Below are 22280 nucleotides of genomic sequence, written 5' to 3' on the forward strand. Positions count from 1 at the left end.
AATTCATCACAGTCTTCCTTTCTCTCTCAAAATCAAATTGTCCTTTAAAAAAAAAGCAAAAGGAAGACTTAATATTTAATTTATGAATGGAAGGGAATAAAAGACTTTTAATAATATGCTAATAGATAGCACATATTTTAATTAAATTGTAATAATGGAAAAAAGCAGATCTTTCTCATAGTATAGATCATATTGCAAATCTTAATTTGGCAAATGATACATAAATAACTGAGCAATTTCAGAAAAACTTAAAATTTTAATATAAAGGGTACATTTCATTTTAGTGAATATTTGTGTATGAGAAGATTAAGATAACTGATACAGCATGGAAATGAAGCTTTGTGTTTGCAGTCCAGTGACTGTAAATTTAGTCATCGTAAGTGAAAACTGCACAAGTGTTGATGTCCCACATAAACACCCCCATACCTTTTAGCTATTTACCTTCTAAATTTCCATGCGGTGTCCAAGCACCAGTATAGTTCTGTGCTTCAGCTTGGCATTCTGGCTGCACTGGTGGGATCTCACCCTGGGAGATCCCACCCTGGACACCCAGATATCTATGACACGAGCAACATTCTGGCCTATTTTGTTCCTGACACAAACTGACACTTGGAAAGCGAGAAGCAGTGTTTTTGAGATACAATGGCATCTGCAATCCTATCTCTGGTCCCTTGCCTTGAAAAGTTCATGGAGTAAAGATCTATTACACTAAAGTTTTTACTGGAACCTGCAAGTTGCATCTGTCCCCAACATGTACTTCTTGTTTGACAGTTGTGTAAAGCACCTCCAGATGATGATTTTTGTTAGATTTCTGGAGGTATGTCTTTTTAAGACATAAAGGCATCTAGACAGAGTGATTCTGTCCACCTTGGGCAGATCACGAGCAGTTTCCTTTCATTCACGCCCATTCACACCATCATTATGTACATTTTGAGTCATCCAGAGGTTTATGTCCTTAAAGTCCCCCCTAAAGACACTGCTTACTTAGGAGGTCTTGCTCACAGTTCCTAATATTTCATGAAAATCAAGGTTATTAAAATTCTCCACCTTATTATTCTTCACAATTGTCATTATTCCTAGCAACTTTTACAATAGAACATGAACCCAGAATGAACTATGGACTTTTCAAATATCAAAAATTACAGTCTCTGTTTCAAACATAACACATTGTATTTCTTTAAGGTGACAAGCTCAACGTATTTATATCAATAGCATTTGGTTCAACCTGGAGTTGAAATTATCAACTTCATTCATGGGTCACAGTTTATAATTATCATCTCTCTCTTAGATCTTATTCATCAGACAAACCAGCCTTAACAGACTTCACAAAAGGCTTTATTTTTCCTAGTTTTGCACGTAAATACTGTGTTTCTATTTACTTCAGAGACAAATGGTGCCACCTGCTCCTCTTAGTACCCTGACATTTGGTGCTAATTAGATGGACTTGCATTATCAACAACAAAGTGATACAACTCTGCAGCAAGCACGGTTACCATGGATCCTAATGCACTCGGCATTCCACAGGAAATTTAGCAGAGAATAAGAAACAAATCTATTCCTCTGTGAACCTGCACCAGCACTGTGACACTATTAAGGTACATCCTCAAAGTCTGCTAAAACCAAGGGTAAATACTGTTATTATTTCTAAAGTTTTATTAATGCATTTTTACCACTGAGTTACCAGGTAGGTAAAACAAAATTGCAAGTCAATTTTAAACACCCTGAGAGTGCTGGAAACAAGTCAGGCATGCAAGCCATAAAGGCGAATGAGTCTCAACTGGGGATCAGTTACCACAGAAAAGACTACTGGCATCTGTAAGTGAGAACAGTCAAAACAGTTCATACCCATCGGACTGTCACACTGAATAGCTGCTGTGAAAACTCCGGCTATTTGTTCCTTTCCAAGCCTAGTTGAATGTACCTAATTATTATACTCTGATTACAAGATCTAACAAACATGGGCTAATCCAAAAGTTGCTTCTACAGAGTGATTTGACATAGTTCAATAAACTCTACAGATCAAATTAAATGAGAAGGAGGAGGAATGGCTAATGGTGAAAGCAGAAAGTGAAGAAAAGAAGCTAATAACAGAGAAATAAAACCATTAAATAAAAAAGGCAATACAAAAATAAAATTATTTCCTGCTTCGTTACAGTGAAAAGCATATAAATATAACACTGTACTTCTTCCCAATTGTTCTAGTGTCCAACAACTCTATATTTTACAGTTGAGAGAAATTAGCATTTTCTGCTTCAGGTGTCAGCCTCAGACATTGTTTGGGGTTCTTTCTTCACTGTCAGAATCATCTGCATGTCTGTCCTGTACACATCAAGTGCCACAATGCGAGACTTCTATGAGCTTTAAGATTCTTTCAGAGTTGTACTGAACCTCACACATCTCAGAAAGGAAAATTTCAGCACCCGGGTTATAAATTTCACATCCTGTGTTCTCTTAATGGGCTTTTTTTATCAAACTACTAAAGGCAAGTCTGAAATATTATTGCTTTCCCCTTGCGATTGGAATGATTTGGTATAGTACGGAGCAACACACTGCAGTCAAGGGAAAATCATGGAGAGATCCACTCCCCAAAGCTGAAAGCATCATAGCACAATGCTATAATATAATCAGGTTTCCAGTACTTAAAGGGGGCCTACAGGAAATGTGTGGAGGGACTCTTTATCAGTGAGAGGTAATGGTTTTAAACTGAAAGAGGGTAGATTTAGATTAGATAGAAGGAAAAAAATTATTTTCTGTGAGGGTGGTGAGGCACTGGAACAGGTTGCCCAGAGAAGTTGTGGCTGCCCCCTCCCTGGCAGTGTTCAAGGCCAGGCTGGACGGGGCTTTGAGCAACCTGGGCTAGTGGAAGGTGTCCCTGCCCATGGCAGGGGGTTGGAACTGGATGATCTTTAAGGTCCCTTCCAGCACAAACCCTTCTATGATTCTACGATAATGCTACAAAGCATGTAGTATGGTACACAACCCCAGCTTCAGGCCACTACCTCCATGGAAGCCCTCTAGGTTTCCTCGCAATTAAATTCTAATGAAAATATTTAACCTTTAAAAGACTAAATTAATTTGAGAATCACTTCTGTATGCTCCATTTATGTAGGTGACACAGCCCAAGGGAAGTGGAACAAAACATGCCAGACAGCACCAGCAGGTATAAAAGCTTTTTATGGTGTAGCACAGATCTACTGACCAGGAAGTTACAATTAGTATACCACTGCATGCAACAGATAAGTAATCAAGCAGGTAAGCAATACATGATTTAGGTGCAGGATAGAAATAACATCTCTTCTCCTTTTTTTTCCTCTCTGTTTTTTGGCAAGTATGAATGGACAATGGACCTAGGTTTGCATAGTATAATTCTATTCACAAGTAGTCACATTAAGAATCAAAATCACACCCTAAAATATTACAATCTGTCTACATTTGAATTAGCAATCAGTTTCTAATTGTGGAAAAATTTCTATATCTAAATTATCAATAACTGAAGAGGCAGTGAAACTGCAGTGAATGAATACAATACACACTTTTGAAACGGCAAATTTCAAAGCTTGCACATAGCTTAACAAAAAGTAAAATACCCACTGATCTGACTGGAGGCTTTGCTTTCCTTGGAGCCTTGAAACCTGTTCAGCCTTCACAGTCACTAGATGCTTCCCCTCCACCAGAGGCTGCCAGCTGACATAATTTCACAGCTGGGATGAAATCTGTGTCCACGTAGCTGAGTGCATTCTTACCCCAGGTGGCTCATGAATAACCAAGAATTTGTCTGTTGTTGAGTATGAATACTGAAGAGGAAAGAGAGCTATTCTAACATCTGGCCAAGAAAAGTTTATCCATCAGTAAGAGGAGCTTGATTTTTCTAAATGTCAGAACAATACAATAGTCCCCACAAATAAGGAAGAACATCAAGAAATCTTCTGAGCAAGAAAAGCGTATCTTAAAGATGATCTCCACAATTATCAATTTAGTTAGAATTAAAAACAAAGAAAACCACAGCTTGCTTGAACAATAATTTGTCATGAAACAGATCTACTTCATTTCTAATGTCATGATACTGCCAAAACTTAAGTCTTTCAAAAATGCTGAGTAACATGTCCCTGTGATATATATTCAGCAACTTGTTAAAATTTTCATTCTTTTTCAGAAGGTCATAGGCCAGAATAAGAGAAGAGACATGAATGCTGCAATTTTTGGAAATAAGTTTAAAATTTAAAAACATTCTACAAGAGCATCAGATTTGCATTCTTCACAGACCTTCAACCTCTTGTAGTCATTGACATGGCTGGGTTTCAGGAAATACATAAATGTTAAGTGGTGAGCATACCCAGCTCCCACCTGGCATTCTACTTCTACAGTCACATGTCTGATTTCGAGGAAGAGATGAAATTCATAACTTAGATATTCTTATCTGAAAAATTAGCCACATAGAAAAATAAATCCATTGTCCAGACATGGAAAATTACTAGATATCAATGCCAATATTTTTATTTGTGTGATTCATCATAACCAGCATGTCATTTGTATATGCTGTCATTATTGTTGTCTCCATCAACTATGCGCTATATAAACATCTGCACAGGTAGCTGTTCACCTACATACTGTATACAATAAATTATTATACACTGCTCTGATAATTTATTTTTTTTTCTGGGTCCCAAATCATACATATTTTATCATCCCAAACTACAGACTTATGAAGAGGCTTTGTTCCATCACAACAAAAATACTTTTTAAAAAAGTTGCTCACCAACATTTTGGTTTCTAGGGAAAACAACAGAAAAAAATCAGCACTATGTTGAAAATATGCTGCATTTTAGAACTGTTTGAAAAAAAAGTTTGAAACTTTTGGTTAATTGCCTTTGATTTTTATGTTAGATAACACATTAGAGTATTTTCATTGAAGTCGAATAAGGTTGAATTCTCTTTTGCTTTGAATTTTAAAATGGTCTTGTTTAATTTCAATTCCAAATGTCAAAATCCTTTTTGAAATAGAAGATTTATCTTCTTTGCCGTTCCACTTCTCAAGAGGATTTCCGGAATAATAAATTAAGAATAATGGCTTTGACCTGTATTCTATTGTTTCCCACTTTCCTAAATAGGTCCTGAATGTATAACAGCAGTTATTGGAAAGGCTCTGCTTTCTTGAACAGTTCAAATATATCATCTGAGATTGGGAACGAGGAAGAGGGGACTGGGAATAGTTCCCCCATGCCCTTCCAGTGTTTGTCAACACCAAGAGGTCTAGCCCAAAGTCCCAGCTCCCACAGCTTAAGCTCCCCTTTCTCCAGTCAACCTGCTCTGACTCTTAATAACTTCCTCAGCCCTTCTCCACCTTCTGCTTAGAGTTTCTATGTTGAATTGAAGATCAGTAACACACAGATTAGAGGGAGGAGAAGGGGATTGGAAAGGTAAAATATTTTGCTCCAAAAGCATCCTCTGTGGACTTGCATACAGATAGGGATGACAATGGAATAGAGGTAATATTACTAAATAGAGGGTAAGATTTTATATAGGAAAATAAATGCATACCAAGACATATACACATGCACACTGTACACTGCAGTAATGTTTAAAAATTAAATGCTTTGAAGAGTAAATCAGTATATATATCAAAAATCAAGGAATACGTTTATATCATCATTTTTTGATCAGAAAATGAATCACATAAAGTCGAAGAACAGAAGATACGACCAATGAAAATTATTAGTAATGCAGTTTTTCAAATAACTACCTACTCTCTAGGGAGGTATCGTAAAAAGGCAAAGTACAGGCATTTAAAATTACTAGTTCTTTGTGTAACTGATTATGGAATATGTTTACATGGGTAGAAAATAGATTTAAGACATGTTGCATGTTTTCATAATTATTCTTAAGTCCTTTCAGCTGTGAAATGCTACTGAGTTCAGTGCAATCCTGCACAGATGCATAGAGCCTACCTTGCAGGATTGGAGCTATATTTATAAATATTGTAAAGCAAATTGTTTGAAGGAATAATTACACCTGAAATGCTTGATCATAATGTAACTAAGTTCCTCTTTTAAAATTAACTATTAATAGTAATTGTTCAAATAATTAATTATTAGTAACAATTACATTAAATAATTTGAAGTAGCATTCAAAACTCCATTTAAAAAAGGAGGACTTTAGAAAACAAAATCCTAGTCAAAAACACATTAATAAAGGAATCAGTGTACTGAGCTATAGCAAAATTTACATAGCCTTATAAAAGAGTTATGAAGGACTTGAACACCATGAATCAAATGTCTAGGAATGACAAATGACATTAGACCAGGTGCAGAATTAACACTATGTATGAAAGAACAGATGAGGTTAAAATTTAACCTTATCAATAAGCATCAGAGTATTTAACTCCTTGAGTGATCAGAAAGAGTGAGAGGATGGTTTTGGTCATTTCAGCCACTATAGTAGCAAGGGAAATTCAATGCTACAGAAAGTTCTAGAGACTAAAGAAGCAGAAAACATGATCATCTGACCTTTCAGATAACCACATTTGAGGCAGGCAAATATCGTAATGAAGCATCATCCAGAGATACTGTAAATGACCAACAAGCAGAGAACCCCAACAAGAGAAATGATGTTGGTTCTTTTCTGGAAGAGTGCACAAGACCCAATTCCAGATAGGACCACAAATGAGCACCTTTGTAATCACAACCAAAATATGGTCAGATACACCTTTCTAACAAAGAAGGAAAATAAATAAATAAATAACAAGAAAAAAAATCAATATAGGAATGTTATTTATGTTTTTTAAAAAAGAGTACTATAAAAAGGCAAGGAACATGATAAAAGCACTATCCAAACTCTGAAAGCACACTTTCTTTTTTCTTAATGTCACTTATATAACTGAAAGTAAACATATAGACTTGATCTTAAAGGTTCTAAAAGCAAAACCCAATATGATTCAATATTGCAGTGAAGAAGACTGCAAGAAATTTTAATTCTTTTTTTCAGATGAGTGATTCATGCTAAAATGAGAAAACCAAAAAGAATAACTGCGGAAAATAGAATCATGTGACAGTAGACCAAAAGAGATTTCAAGAAGTAATATGCAATGCAGTTCCCTCCCACATGCAATTTTCCTTTCATCAATACTAGAGAATTTTATAATTTAGTATCACTGAGGCCAAATCCTTGGTTGGTTACCCCTTTCATAGGATGTTCAAACTCCTTGTCTCTATTTCAAGGTTCTGTGCTTGTCTATGAACCTCTGCTGTCCGCCTGTCTATGAAGCTCTTCTTGTTTTCATCCTACTTTTAAGATCTAAAACTCTTGTCTTCTGAAGTGAAAAGCAATGTAGCTTCTCTTCTGATCATTCCTTTAAAGCTTTTATTATCCTACTCAGCCTTTGATTACTGACCTTTCTGATTTCCACACAAAAATCAGGTTATTACTCTCATTTGGGGAGCCACATCCTCTCAAATCTCATACCTCTTCATGTCAATAAAGCAACACTCATGCACAGCATTGATGATTTGGCTGTAAAACATTCTTTGTATTTTACCTCTGTGCAACTAAATTGCAAAATCTTTGGTCTCGTGTTTCAACCCCCATTTTCTTTATTATCATCATAAATTACATGAACAACAATTTCACAGAGGAATTAGTGAAAACTGCTCAGATAGAATGGAAAGTGACATTAACACTCATCCAAAATTCAACCCAAATCTTAAGCAGACCTGAGAGTCTTATACTGCATCTTGCAAAGGTCAATCAGAGCCTGTGTAGAGGAACAATGTTTATTAACAGAGTGCCAGGAAAGTCTTACCATGAGGGCTGATATCCAGACCACAGGTAGTTCTGCTGAAAAAGTGCAGAAGCTACAGTATAATATGTAGACTTACTTGCCCTTTTCCCTGAAGGCTGTCGGGTGCCAATCTTCATATTCTACATTATCCCACTGCACACAGAAACTGCAACTGTAAAAGACCTTTACATGCTCACCTCCAGTCCTGTTAGCTGACATGAAGACTTGTACAATCTAATGCAGTGAATTAATTCTTCTTCCTGAAATTATTTTTCCTCTCTCCATTTTAAAACACTGTTGCAATCACAGATTTCACCTAAAATCCAGTGGAAAGGTGTCAAAAGTTCATGAGCAAGTTTCTTCATATTTAATTTCAACTTTAATTTTGCAGAAAAGTTAGAATTATATATATCCGGTCTAATTAAAAAATAAAAGCAATGAGTTCCAGGAATTAAATTCCTGAATGTGTGTGCTTTTTCTACCAGTAAATAATGAGCAATGTACAGACCAAATTTAGCCTCCTTTTCTCTTTCCAAATTCTGTGAAAATCGTTCGTAATCTTATGTTTATTTTTTATTTGGAATTACTAATTACAAAGCCAATCATTGATTTGTAGTCTGTATATTGTTCTTTCCGGATAGTTTATGTAGAATTTGAGGAAAGTTACATACTTTTAAATAGGATGCAGAACACATGACAATGTTTTTGCTTCAGAGCCATACTATCCAATTTTGCAAATTGCTTTTTACTACTGTAGCCTTTTGGCAGATGTTAACATATCTGTTCAAAAAGTTTAAAAGAAAAATCAATGATTCCAGTAATCTATACACCTGGACTGTTTGTTATATTTTCAGATTTTATATGTAACATATCTTGCACGAAGGTTCAGTAAATTGCAGAGTTTATTCTATCACTCTCTGAGCCAACACTTGCAATGTTCCTAAAACTGCCACTTCTAGTCTCAGGCTCGTTTTCAAAATGTAAAGGGAATAAAATGAATTTGTTTCTTGTTTGCTGTAGTTTCAAAAGTCACAGGAAGAGACAATTTAAAATGTTACCTTGAAGTGCTTCTGGTGCTGGAAGTGATTTGTTCATTTCAAGATGAGAGAATAATTTGTGATCTATCTGAGAGTCTCTAAAGAACTGCTCTTTCAAGGGTATAGCTCAGGAAAAAGTCTACCAATAGTCAGAACTGAACACAGAGTGAAAAAGCACCCTTACTTTCTAAGCCAAACAATGCTTATGTGCCACTTAAATTCCACTGGACTCCTCTGAACAGGTTTATGACATGTGCAAATGCCAACTTGTTTTTCTTCTTCTTTGCTTGAAAGAATAGACCAGGAAGACAGTTTAAAAAAAAAAAAAAAAAAACACACACTGAAAAATGCAATCTCTGGCCCAAACAATTTATGCTTGAGCACATGGAAAAGCAGAGAACAGACAGGAAGGAAAGGAAACCTGAACAGCATGGTAGTCCATGATCTCAGCACACCACCTGCCCCGTGACTGCAGAGCTTTTGAAGGCTCTTATTTTGGGTCTTACTATTTTTTGGGGTCAGGTAGAATGTATGTAGTGCATAGACCTTCCCTTTATGTATCTTGAATTCTAACTAAGACAGTAGCAAATCTGCCAAGACCATCCTTGGCTGCCAAAACTTTAGTAAATGCTGAAGTTACAGTAGAAAAACCCCACAGCATTAATCACTCATTGTTTACTGATGCAGCTGAAGATACCACTAATGGAAGCACACCTTATCCCACAGTATCACTTTAATTAATTGAAAGTAACATGCAGCATATGAGATAACACCACCAACTGCTTTTGTCTCAGTGACAGATCACTTACATTTCGTAGATTGATCAAAGATTTTAAAGCCTTAATTTGTCTGTCTCCTGGGATTATCTCATCACAGAATAAAAGGATCTTGGCCAGAATAATTAAATATTCCATTTTTGAACAAAGCCTAAATATAAACTTGAAATATAAACCTTTGTCAACAAGTCCCTTTAAAATTTTTTGCATAATTCATTGGATATTGCATCCTGAAAATCTGATATTATTAATACACAAATAGTCACATATTCAAATCTGAGGAATATTTGCTGATAATCTATGTACAAAGGACCGCCATGTATTACCTTCCCTTTTGTTTCTATTTGTGAAAGTACTTGTAAGGATGCTAAATTATCTCTAAACATTTAATATAGTCATAATTAATACAAGCAAATATTAGAGTTAGCACCAGGATCTTACACGAACTGGGAAGGCAGATTGCTTTGTTGAGAAAGTGGTGATCTACGTAACACTAGAATGGGACTCATTTCACTTGAGTTGAGCAATCTAAAAGCAAGGCACCTCATCCAAATTAGTCACCTAGGTCTATTTGCAGTCCATAGAGATGGGCATCCTCACAGAATAAGTCATACCACCCTAAGCAGCTTACTAAAACATGTGGAGATGGACTACCAGAAGTTAAATTAAGTAAATCCTGTCTCATGAGCTCCACCCAAGGGCAAACCTGCAAACCCTGAACATGAAGTAGCCCAGAGCCAGAATTTAGGTCAAAATCATTATGCCCAGCCATGTAGTTAATCCAGTGTAAATTCAATGTAACAAATAAAACTTTCCCCCTCTGTACACCAATTTTAACACAAACTGGTGACACTTGTGCTTCTACCTGACCTTTTATAAGAACCCTCCATACAAAAAAGCTTATCTCAAATATCAGATACAAATAATAGTCTGGAAATATTGAACGATAGTTGGTACATTTAATGGATACATTTATCCATTAAAAGGCAAATTCTGACCTCATTTTCTACACTGATTTATACTACTTCCAATTATGTATGCCCCATTGATTTTGCTGGGTCTATTTCTTCAATAAAATTCTACTTGGTAGATTAAAATGCATCTGCATCTGTTTACAGATGACCAATCTGAACTCCCTTCCACAAAAGGTTAGTAATTACTTACAAATCAGAGGCATTTCACAGGTGAATAATTATTCAAGGTATTGAAAAAGTTCATGATCTAAAAGCAGTCCAAACTAAGTATTTTCATTGCTGCTTCATGGAATTATGAAACCACCTGTGTTTACTTACACTGATTATATTATAAAATTAATATAATTATTAGAAAGATTAATTTATTTTGGGCATTGGTGGTATCTAACATTAGAATATGTTGATTTTTTTTTAATATCAAACATAATTAATCAGTAGAAAGATCACAATAGAGAAATATTTTCCTTTACCATTTTCTTTTCCTTTGTGCTCATATTTGTTTTAACCTCTTGATGCCCTGTAAATCAAGTACTAATAGAGAAAAGGCTGGTTTGTGGTCACTTCTGCATCAACAATGTATTCTAGTATATGTGTGAGGTGACATTTTTCTGCAGTTACAAAACATGACAAACAAGATACTTTTTTTGATCTACTAAGAAACTACCTAGTGGTAAATTTAAATATGTATTATGAATCACTGAATACTCCAAGAATATTAAAAACAGCTTATAAATATTGAGCTGTGTATTAAATAGACTTTCTCACCCTCAGCACAGCTAATCAATGGAATAATGCAATGGTAGTTTGTAGTTAGCAGTCTTCTGCAAATAAGGGCCAAGAGCAGTCAAATCCTGCTTGCTCAGAGGAACCGAGCACAGATAGGGTTCTATATCCTTTTGACTTAGAGGGATCAGTGTCAAGAGCAGCCAATTTTCCTCGCCATACAGACTGAAAACACTAGATTGGGGGGGGGCACACTCTTCTTCAGCTCTTACCCGCTCAGTCCCTTCAGGGCAGCTACACTCACATTCTATTTGGATAAGGAATGCATTTTTGAAACAAATTTCATTATTTCCCCCACTTTCACATGGCAGAGCAGTCTTGCTGTGCACAATCCCAGTTCCTTTCAGATGAAACCAAACTGTAGGATGACCGCTGGGAACACAGCTATGACCCTCCAGCTCAAAGGACTGTACTAACCTGAAGTAAAATCTCTTGAAACGAGTACAGTGAGGACCTCAGATGCTCATCATCAACTGCTTTGCTCTGCAGAGGTGCACTGTTTGATAATATAGGTGTGGTCTCAGGGCACATGGACTGCCTGAGGCAGAAATTACCTCACAAAGGCCACTCTTTCTCCACCTGACTGGTATCCATAAAATAGACCAGGAAAAAGTATATTGTGGACCACTACTTGTGAATATGGAAGTACGTTTTCAACCAATTTAACAAGCCTGCTGATGATCTGGGTAACAACATTTCACCTTCAAAATCCTCAACCAGATTATTTCACGGAACAGTGCTGGAGTGGTTGGATGGTGGTCAACAGGTCTGAAGGATGACTAACCTCCTATGAGGTTACAAGAAGTAGATGAGCCTGTCTGACCACATCCAAGGGTATTAAAAACTATAGAGCTAATGGTCCTTTTTGAAGACTTAAACCTATTTTTTATTGTACTACTTGTATTCTAGTGAAGCATCTAGTCAGGTAGCAAGTATGCACACCAAATGTGCATACTTATAAAATGTTTAAGCATTGTACCCTGAAATGCTTGAATAATGACACAGATGATGTATATACAAAATTAAAACCATTCTTCCAGTCCTCTCACAAGGCAGGATTACATGAACTTGCTCAGAAAAAAAAAAAAAACAAACCAACAAATATCTTTTCCACCTGAAGAAGGATCTCTGGGACTCAGGCTTATACAGAACCTGTCTTCCTGTCCACAGCAAGGGTCTGTTTGTGGCAGACCAGGAGGGAGAACTGATGAAGAACAGCATGCAACACTTCAACTACTGGCTTTCCAGTCCTACTAGCATCTGTCCAAAATGGTTGGTCTGGTACTGAAAATGACAGAGCAACTAATTATTGTCTCTCAGGAACAAGGATTGTGTACACATGACATTCTTAGGTGTGTGACTACTAAGTTACATTATAAATTATACTGGTTACAAGTTTTCTGAGGCTACATTTGAGAAGGTGGAGTTCCAGCGTTCACACAATTATACTTAAAGCAACAATTCATTCACATTCTTGTGGAGGCTCTGAGATGGAATAAGAATTTCTGGACTCATAAGTTACTAGCAAATACATCCACACATGTGCACATATATATGCGTATTTAAAAGTATTCCAACTTGGCAACAAGTATATCAAATCTAAAATGGAAAGATACTCTATTTAAATCATTGTGCAGTGGAATGTGACTCATAACTTCATAAAACATTATAAATCTAAGATTGACAGGTTTCCTGACAGAATACAAGACTTGAATTCCTATTTACAAATGAAGTTAGAGAAACAAAGACCTCTGTGGAGTGTATCAACAATTCCTTATTCATACTGGAATAAGAAGCTTTTATAAATGACACGTTTTGTAGATGAATCTAAGCTTTGACAAGAGGATTGAGAAGTGATATTTCACTAGATGTATTAGAGAGAGATTTAAAAATACTAAAAACTAGTGAAATAACAGAAAGGATGACAGTAAGTCAAATGAAGAAAACAGACCAGTGAATGGGCAGCAAATGTTAGGTCCCCTGATCTGACAGCTCTCAGACATACTAACACTTATGCACATTAGCAGTTGCTGGAATGACACAGTATTCAACTTGAATCTTCTGAAAATCTGTAGTTTCTGGAACAAGTGCCAGAACTGGCCCTTTGTAAGACAACTGAGTGTGTATATTTTGATCAAATATAGTTTAAGCTATGGCCTTCTAATGCTTATCAGTCTATCAGACACTGACAGCAGAGAGACAGCAAGGATCATTCCTGCCAGTTCTCCCCATCAGGAGAGAATTTGGTCTAAACATTCTGACCTGATGTATAGCACAAGAAAATCCATATTTCAGTCTTGTAAATTTTGGAAGAATGTCAATCACAATTCTCAGACATCAACTTTTTCTTTGGGATTGGCTGCCCAGGCTTCTGAAATTGGGAACCAGATAAAATCTTCAAAAATGGTAAATTTATGGCCTATGGTATACCATAATGGAGAGATTAAACTTCATTTAAGTTACTGGAAGGGGTTTTGGTGCCACCTGGGATATGATCTATTGTCTTAAAAACAGAAGTAAATGCTCTCTGGCTCCATATATTATTTAATGACACATGATGCAGTTTGATTTAATGCTGCATTAGAGGCAGCATAGGACCACAGCAGTGCAGCTACCTGTAACACAGTTTTCATAGTTCTGAAATAATGTCCAAAGAACAGTAAAAACCAGCTCAGACTATGGCAAATACTCCTCCAAGTCTTCTATGACCAGTTGATGTGATGGGTAGCAAAGATCCAACAGTCAGCTTGGCTCCTGTTTATCATGCTGCAAATCTGAATCCAATGATTTTTACACAGAATTACTGTACTTACAAAAAACAGCAAGAGACATTTGATAAAGTCAAGAATGCTTCTACAATGTGTCTGTAAGCTGCTTTTTAAATGGGAATTTTAAAAATGGCAAACAACAGCAAAAGAAGAGAAGAATTAAGAATTGCCCTTTCTATCTCTTACACCTAAACATACTGCGCACAACTCACAAGTCACACAAGAGAGAGAGCATACAGCTCTTTCTGTGTGCTTAAGAACAGTCCCCTTCCAAGTCTTAGTGCCTTTTGGAACAGTGGTACAAATCACCATGTGTCTCAACTGCATCTATGCTGATTTTTTTAACTTTGAGTTTTTTAACTTTGGGTCTCATCAAATAAAAAAAATACTTTAGAAGTGATTTTATGCTAATGCAACTATTACTCACACTAAAGAGCAATGCACTCTACCTCTGCAAGATTCATATTCTGCTACTGAACTTTTCAATCTGTTCTATAATTTTTTCAGAATGTGGCTGCATACACGAGTAAATCTAATTCTTTCTATTAATAGTTTTAGGTGCAATTGTATTTTCAGAGGTTAGTTATGAGAAAATAATTAAATATTGTATCTGTAAAGTTCCTAGGTATGCATGATGTCTATTACACTGCACTTTGATTTCTTTTCAGTGAAACAAATACTTCAGTTTGATAGACCAAATTGAAATTAGACTAATTTACACAGGTCTCTATATGCTTTTGAAATCTCGTCCATCTTTATTTTTAGCAGTGCAGTCAGTCATTACAGGCAGTTAAATGCTGATTAGCTTTGCAGAGTAGTTAAAATGCTAACCATACAAAACAGGGGGAGCGACTACTTCTGTAGGGATGTGCATAAAGGAGCTTTTTTAATTAATGTTTTTGTTGAGGTTTTATTAAAGAGCCACATTTTGCTGTTCAAAGACTGTAAATACTATGATAAATGCATGCCTTGAAGGGTTGCTATGGGGAAAATCCAGAACAAATCTCAATGGAACTGTATCTTCTTGTATCAGATTTGAATTTGAGGCTACCATTGTACACATTTGTAAGGAACTGAAAGAAGTAATGCCTCAAACATTCATTGACACAGAAAACCTCAAGGATAAATTGTGGCCTTTGTGATTAGTCTAAGGAATGAATTATCTGCCTGGGGAAGCACAGGGTGTAACAAAGGGTGCATGGCTCTGCTCCCTTACAGTTGTATAACCAAATTCTTTAGATAAGCCTTGAAGGGAGGAGATGTAGACTGAGTAAAACCGTATGTTTAGGTTAAGGCCTACACCTTAATTTACAACTATAGCCTCAATGAAGAGCTAAAAGAGTGGTAAGAAAGATAAACAACGAACACCAGATGAATGTACTGACTGGATAACTGTTCAAGAAATAAAAACTGAGGAAAAAGTAAAGGTGATAGGGGGAGATCATGACCACCAACTCAATTGAACAAATGGGTTAATGTAACCCATTTTCCCTGCAACATATATGCAGAACCCATGCTCCACCTTTTGCCTGTTTCTCATGGAAATGAGTTCATGGAATACCTGCCTCTCTTTATCTAGTATGGATCCAGGGGTGGTGATCCACATTCCCCTCCCCTCCCTTCCCCTTCCCCTTCTCCTTCTCCTTCTCCTCTTCCTCTCCCTGTCCTCTCCCTCTCCTCTCCCTCTCCTCTCCCTTCCCTTTTTCCTATAGATTTATAAGAGACCATGTTGCTTATTATCCTTTTCCAAGTTTAAATTGTTTTCTACCACAAGTAAAACATTTTAATCACTCATTTGGTATCATTTCACCTTGATGTAACCCAAGGGGATCACAGAACAGTTGCAACTCTCTGGGCTTCCAGCCTGGGTCATGACAACATTAAAACATGATACAATAAGCAACTTTACTCATGTTAGATTTCTGTCTGCTTATGCATGCAAATACCTACATGTGTACATACATACATATGCAAAGAGGACCAGATTTTTTTGTTAGAATGAAAAGCAAATATTAACATTCTGCAAGGTTAGTGGAAGAATCTGAGTAAATTTCATTTAATTCTTACTCTTTATCATTAATGATGCTTTCTTTTTCTATTCCTGTGTTTTGGTCTTCTGAAAGAGTAACGGTGTATATTGTCAGCCTATATACAATGTCATATTCAATGCAGAGAGTAGTCTGAGATATCTTTGTTTCATTTTCAGATCTTTGTGTTCATACTTTTGTACATTTCTTAAGAAACACAAGGTCTAGAAACATACCTTAAGGTAGGACTGACAATTAATAGCTCAACAACCAAGAGCTGGAGTTAACACCAGGAATAAATGTGGTCTGTCCAGTGTTTCTAAGTAATGCTTAATCTTCAGCTACCAAAAACTTGGCCCAACAATTGACTCAAGCTGGAAGCTGAGGGTATGGGAAAATTCACCAGATGTTATATTTAAAGTAGAGCAAGAGACATATCGTCTCTGCCATCTCCACAACCACGGTGCAAGCTATTCCTCTTGAAGAATGAAGGTACTCAAAGCATGAATGCTGTTTCTGTCTTTACAGTTTTCTGCTGGGGATTAATGAAAATCTCATCTCCTCATCTCTCATTCTCACAAAGAGATTCCAGTGCTAAAGAAAGGCTGTTTGAAAATCTCTGAAAGATTCATGTCTCACTAAAGGTCTTTTTATTCAATAGAGAAAACCTGCACCTTGAATAAATATGTAAAGTGAGGCTTCCCCTAACCTCTCCAGACAGTTCAATCCAAACAAGTTTTCTCCACAAATGCCTTTCCCCTCCCCCGATTACAAAACGTTTAAGGGTAGTCATTGAATTATTGTTTCATGTTTACGAAGTTAATGACCCAATTTGATTTTTTTTTTAACTTCAGAAAGGTTGGAACAAAAAAATCTCTAATTTTTTCAATGAACTAGTCTAATCTTGATGATTTGATCAATGTACACTCACATTCAGAAACACATAGAACTAGCTGCAAATCAATAATGGCAAAGCAATTACTTTTTCAAAGTTTAAGTGAATCATTGCTTTCTGTAAACTGGCAAAAATCAGGAAGCAAACATTTAGACAAACTCAAAAGAAACATTATTTTATGCATCTCCAAAGCATAAATTCCTTCAGGAATAAGAAGCAACAGCAACCACAAATAAACAGAATTTTTAAACTTTTAAAATAGCTGCTTTCTTTAAATAAACTGTTTAAGCCATTACACAACACTAGACTAAAATAATTAGTAATGTACAGAACAGAAGGAGAAAAGAAGCCATATGCCCTATTGTAATTCTTAACGAAGAACAAGGAGAGGAAATTCTTTTTAGGACTTCCAGTGCAAAAAAGACTGATGATTTTACACGGAAAAGAAAAGAGAAATGTATCTTTTGCTATGAAGCATCTTCTAATTTCATAGGAAAAAAATGCTTGAAATTGGATTAGATTGGTAGCATTCTGACTGCAGGCATTAGAAATTAAAAACTATGAGGAGATAACGGCTAAATTGAGAACAGGGATATCAGTTTTGTTTTTGTTGAAAAGTACAGATGTCATATGAGAAAAAAAAATCAAGTACCTCCTAGCTAAGATAAACAGGAATGCTTTATAAAACAAACCTCAAGCCTGAGAAAACTTTATACCTATCAATTTGCCTTTTAGTATCTTTGGAGAGGGAGATTTTCAGATTATGGCTGTTACCTCAAGCTTCTGGATTTCTTTGAGTGTATCACCAGCTATTGACATGATATACAAATTGGGCCAGGGGGCAAAAGACAAAGAGGATCTTATTATCTGCAGCGCCCAGATGAAATATGGGAAAATTAGGATAAACAGTGGTTTTAAATTCAGTCTTCAAGTCCTGAACTAGAGATGGGAATACATTCCTTTTAAGAATTGAGCTGAAATTTACAACTGAGGAAGTACACAAAAAGTTTCAGAGAAAATCCACTGGAAGGGCAATTGGGATAGGCCAAGGATCAAGGTCTTCAATATTAACATAAACAAATGTAACAGCTCCTATATCCTTATTGAAATTCACGGGTTCATTAATTTCTTTCATTTACAGTCATTATTTCAGAGCAGACCTGGCCATGAAGTAACATCTTTGGCCTTTCAAGAGAAAGACAAATTCATGGGTGGGATATTCTCCTCTTTAATCTGTAGCATACATAGAAGATCCTAGTGGACTGATTTACCTGCTTTGAGGGCTGGGGTATGAAGAACCAGCCAAGATTTCATTGCTGACTCTGGTACACAGGAGGTCATGACAAATGAACTGGGGTAGGTGAAAATGCCATCTGTGATTCTCTAGGTCTAGACTTGGGGGTGGGGAGGGTGTCATTCCCCCATTCTCCTGGCATTTCTCATTCACCTAGCATTTCTCTTTAAATCACTGGAGTTTATTTTGAACTTCTACCCTCATCTCTTGTTTCAGTTTACTTTAGAAGGGATACATTTTGCTTATTTGTGTTATCCAACCCTTTAAATTTGAGTTAGATAAGCATAGGGATCATGATGAATCATCAGCTTGTTTCAGGTCTGCTGCTGTCCAAGTGTCTTTTCTATTGTAGTAAGACACTTTTAAGTGGTTTTAGTCAACGGTCCTATCATACTCACAGGTACTCTTGCTTGCAGAAGAATTAATAGCTTTTTCCCTTGCAGGTGAAAATGCATGTGCAACCTTCATGTGAAACTGCCCACTTCTTAATCCCATACCTCGATACTATGTTGACTTTCTGGGTGCAGAAAACATGTTTTCTCTCTGTTTTCAGGCACAGAGAGCATACCATAATTTTGTTTCATAGAATATATGGATATCCATTTCAAATGGCAAATTACTTTGAATCAATCAAGATACAGCCTATGAATTTTATATGCTACTTTTCTCTTGATAATTCAATTTGACAGATGTGATGAGGCTGAGACAAGTCATATAATCACCTGTGCTAACATCTAGAGCTTCCTAAACTACAGCCATATAGCTCTCATTCCACCTGAAGAACTTCAAAAGAGCATCTATTTTCCACTTAAAATAGTAAAAACAAAATAATCCCTTCCCAGACATGGCTTACTGCTATATCAATCAAGGCCAAGGAGTAAAGGATTAGAGTAATAAACTATCATTTAGCTCAGTGAGGAACTGAATATCATCCTTTTTTTGTGAAGTATCTGGTTAAAGGCAGAAGAAAAGGCATAGTCATTGAAATAAGAGAGTGCATGCATGGCTCTCATATTTCTGTGTGAGATATACCTATAAAGCTCAGTGCAGTAAGTCTTTGCATTGATGGCACAGTACACATACAATAAATCTGATGGTTCACGAAGTGCAGGACTAATGGTGCATGTGCTTGGAGACTGCACAGTATGTCTGTCTGACAAACCCAGGAGAAGTGGGGTGCTGGTGTGCAACTTTTGGTTGCAGAAATTTTGGAAGCACACTCCCATAACAAAGGTTGCATGACAGGGTCACCAGTCAGCCAGGAATCTTGGAACAGCAAATGAACAACAATGTTCATGTTCCGTGTGGAAAATATTACTTGGTAAAAGAAAACACTTCCAGGAAAATCAAGGCACATCAATGACTTATGTCTGTAGTGCAGAAAATTGGGTATTACTGCTGTCACTATTCACAAACATGGTGGTCACTACGAGTAATCCTGTGGATGGTGGCAGTAATGAAGAAAATGACACTGGGAGCCTCGATATTGGGCAAAAACTATCTACACATAAAGTAACATAAACAATCACGGAAGACTAAAGGTAACACTCTTGTAATGAACTTTGCAAGGGACAGTAAAAAGTCAACATCTCACAGGGGAGATGAAACTCAGATGAAACTGATGCAACAGCTGTATTAGCTGTCATGAGAGTTGCATCTGGGTATGATGCCTGAGCAAGCAGGTTTGAGAACACCAGTGCCAGTTGCATAGCTCAAACTTCATAGAGACTTTCCGCTTTATAATATGATATTGAATCCTGTTCTTTTCACATGAGGACAAGTAATAAGAACATATTGATTTGATTTTTACTCCATCTTCAAACACAGTTTGTAAACTAAATAAGGAGTTCATGACTTAACCTATCATCAAGACCTCAACAGTTAAACAGAAATTTAATTTTCTCTGTATATACTTCAGTGATAACAATATGAGAATTACTGTGATGTGCCCATTCAGTAAAAAAAAAAAAAAATAATTATATTGACAACTACAGATGGGGTGAGAGAGGAGGTCATTGAAAACATGAATGGAACTGAACCATTGCCACGGGTCTTTAACAAAATCTGTACCATCACTGGATTTGTGCAAATTAACTACTAACTTTCTCAAACATTGTTCATTAGTTTTTTTCTTCAGGTCTGAGAAAAAATGTCACACTTCTTACAACACAATAATATGTATTAGAGAACCGAAGGGAGCAAGAAGAGTAATGAAAAGAAAGCAGCTCCTTCCCTGCACTCCAATAAACAAGTGATACATAAAGTTTGACTTTCAGTTACCTGTGCATTTCTTGATATTGCTATTTCTTTTTCCATGTGATCCTAACTTGCATCCAAAGTTCTCCTCCCAAAATTCTGCAAACCAGACATTTCTTCGATTGTTAGCAAGTGTTCGGCTCCGAAAATATCTATCAAATCCTACATTTAAGAGAAGTGAAAGAAGCATTAAAATATGATACAGGACAAAAATAGTAATTTAAAGACAATAACAGATTTTGTATAAATATCAGAACAATAAAATGTTTTAGGTATAAACTATTATGATAAGATACTATATGAACATAGTAGTATCTAAGGATTAAAAAAATAATATATTATCCCATATTCGCTGTAGATTTTTTTTTAATACCTACAGCAGTTAAAGAATCTCTAACGCTCCAGCAGAATTCTATAACTAAAAAAAAAGTGTAATTCAGAAAGATAGGAAAATAGCTTAATTTTTAATACATAGATGACCCAAATAAAAAATTGGATACCTACAAGAAGTTAGACAAACTATAATCACTGCTTAGTCACAGACTATGATCCAAATAAATTTCATTCAAGGTCACCTAAAATCATGAGGTACCTATCTGTTGAGCCAGAGAGGTTCCAGGACACCTATAATTCTTCTATTGAGATGCTAAATGACCCCAGTTGAGAAACTAAAGACTCCTGCTTAAACCTGATCTGATTCTGCACCAGCCTTACCCCTACAACCCAGCAGCCGTAATGAAATCATGACTAACACATACCACCTGAATTAAGCTCCATGTGGCTAAATTCTCCAAGTAGCACCAACAGCCCTCATTTTTTTTTTATCGTTTACCAGTTTAGAGCACTTGCCCAGACAGTAAGAGACGTTACTATGTACAGTACCCACCTGGGAATAAGGTGATTCAAATCAACAACTTCCACTTCATCCACCAAGTCAGGAACTTTGTTAATATAGTGGCTTCTTAAACTAGGTTTGGGCAGAGGAAAGCATAGCCTAGACTGATCTCCACTCAGGTAAATGAGCTGACTAATTATCATACATCCAATACTCTCCCTTTTTTGTCCCAAAGAACCACCAGACTATGTGTAGGATGCTCTCCACAACACATGCTCTCATTATTAGATAATTATAAGATTGTCTAATTGAAGATTCACTGTCTCCTCATCTCAACAGAGATATTTAAAAGTTACTTAGATTAAGAGTTTTCCCTGATTTCCCTGTAATCAAGGACTACAGGATTTTTTAATGAGTTTTTATAAAGAGAGCTAGGGCGCTTGAACACTGCCAGAAAATGAGGGGTTTGTGTCATGTGCATTCCTACCATCTATTGATGTTCTTTTAGGCAGAATGGTTACTGCTCCTTCCGCAATCTCCTCCTGCTGCTGAACCGGTGAAATTTTTGACCCCCAACTATCTGAGCCAATCCAGAGGAAATGTCCGGACTGATTAGCTTTTTTGGCTGCTTCCAGTATTCGCCTGCAAATAAACAACAAATCACTAATTAAACAAACTGCATTTACAAAGAACTTGAGGATCCTCAGCATTAATTTTGGCTATGCATAAATAAACTCACACCAACGAATCAGTCAATAGTTTTCACAGTCTAAAGCACATTCAACAATAGCTGTAGTGAACTCAAGATACAGTACTGTCCAAGCTAATTTGCTTCATCTTTAGCTATATTTTTCTAGCATT

The 22280-nt window shown here is 36.3% G+C and overlaps 1 protein-coding gene across 3 annotated transcripts in view; it reads right to left on the reverse strand.

Annotated features, from left to right (window-relative positions):
• Positions 1-22280, reverse strand: part of GRM8 (glutamate metabotropic receptor 8) — a 358606-nt gene that overhangs the window by 182136 nt on the left and 154190 nt on the right. For all 3 annotated transcript variants that reach the window (XM_026868300.1, XM_026868299.1, XM_026868301.1), the window contains 2 exons: positions 21907-22061; positions 20609-20746 (listed from right to left, as the gene is read on the reverse strand). In XM_026868300.1, coding sequence (XP_026724101.1) covers positions 20609-20746; positions 21907-22061 — 293 coding nt within the window. The remainder of the gene's footprint in view (positions 1-20608; positions 20747-21906; positions 22062-22280) is intronic.

The sequence above is a fragment of the Athene cunicularia genome (assembly GCF_003259725.1).
Source record: "Athene cunicularia isolate RWA chromosome 1 unlocalized genomic scaffold, athCun1 chr1_part2, whole genome shotgun sequence".
Taxonomy (NCBI): domain Eukaryota; kingdom Metazoa; phylum Chordata; class Aves; order Strigiformes; family Strigidae; genus Athene; species Athene cunicularia.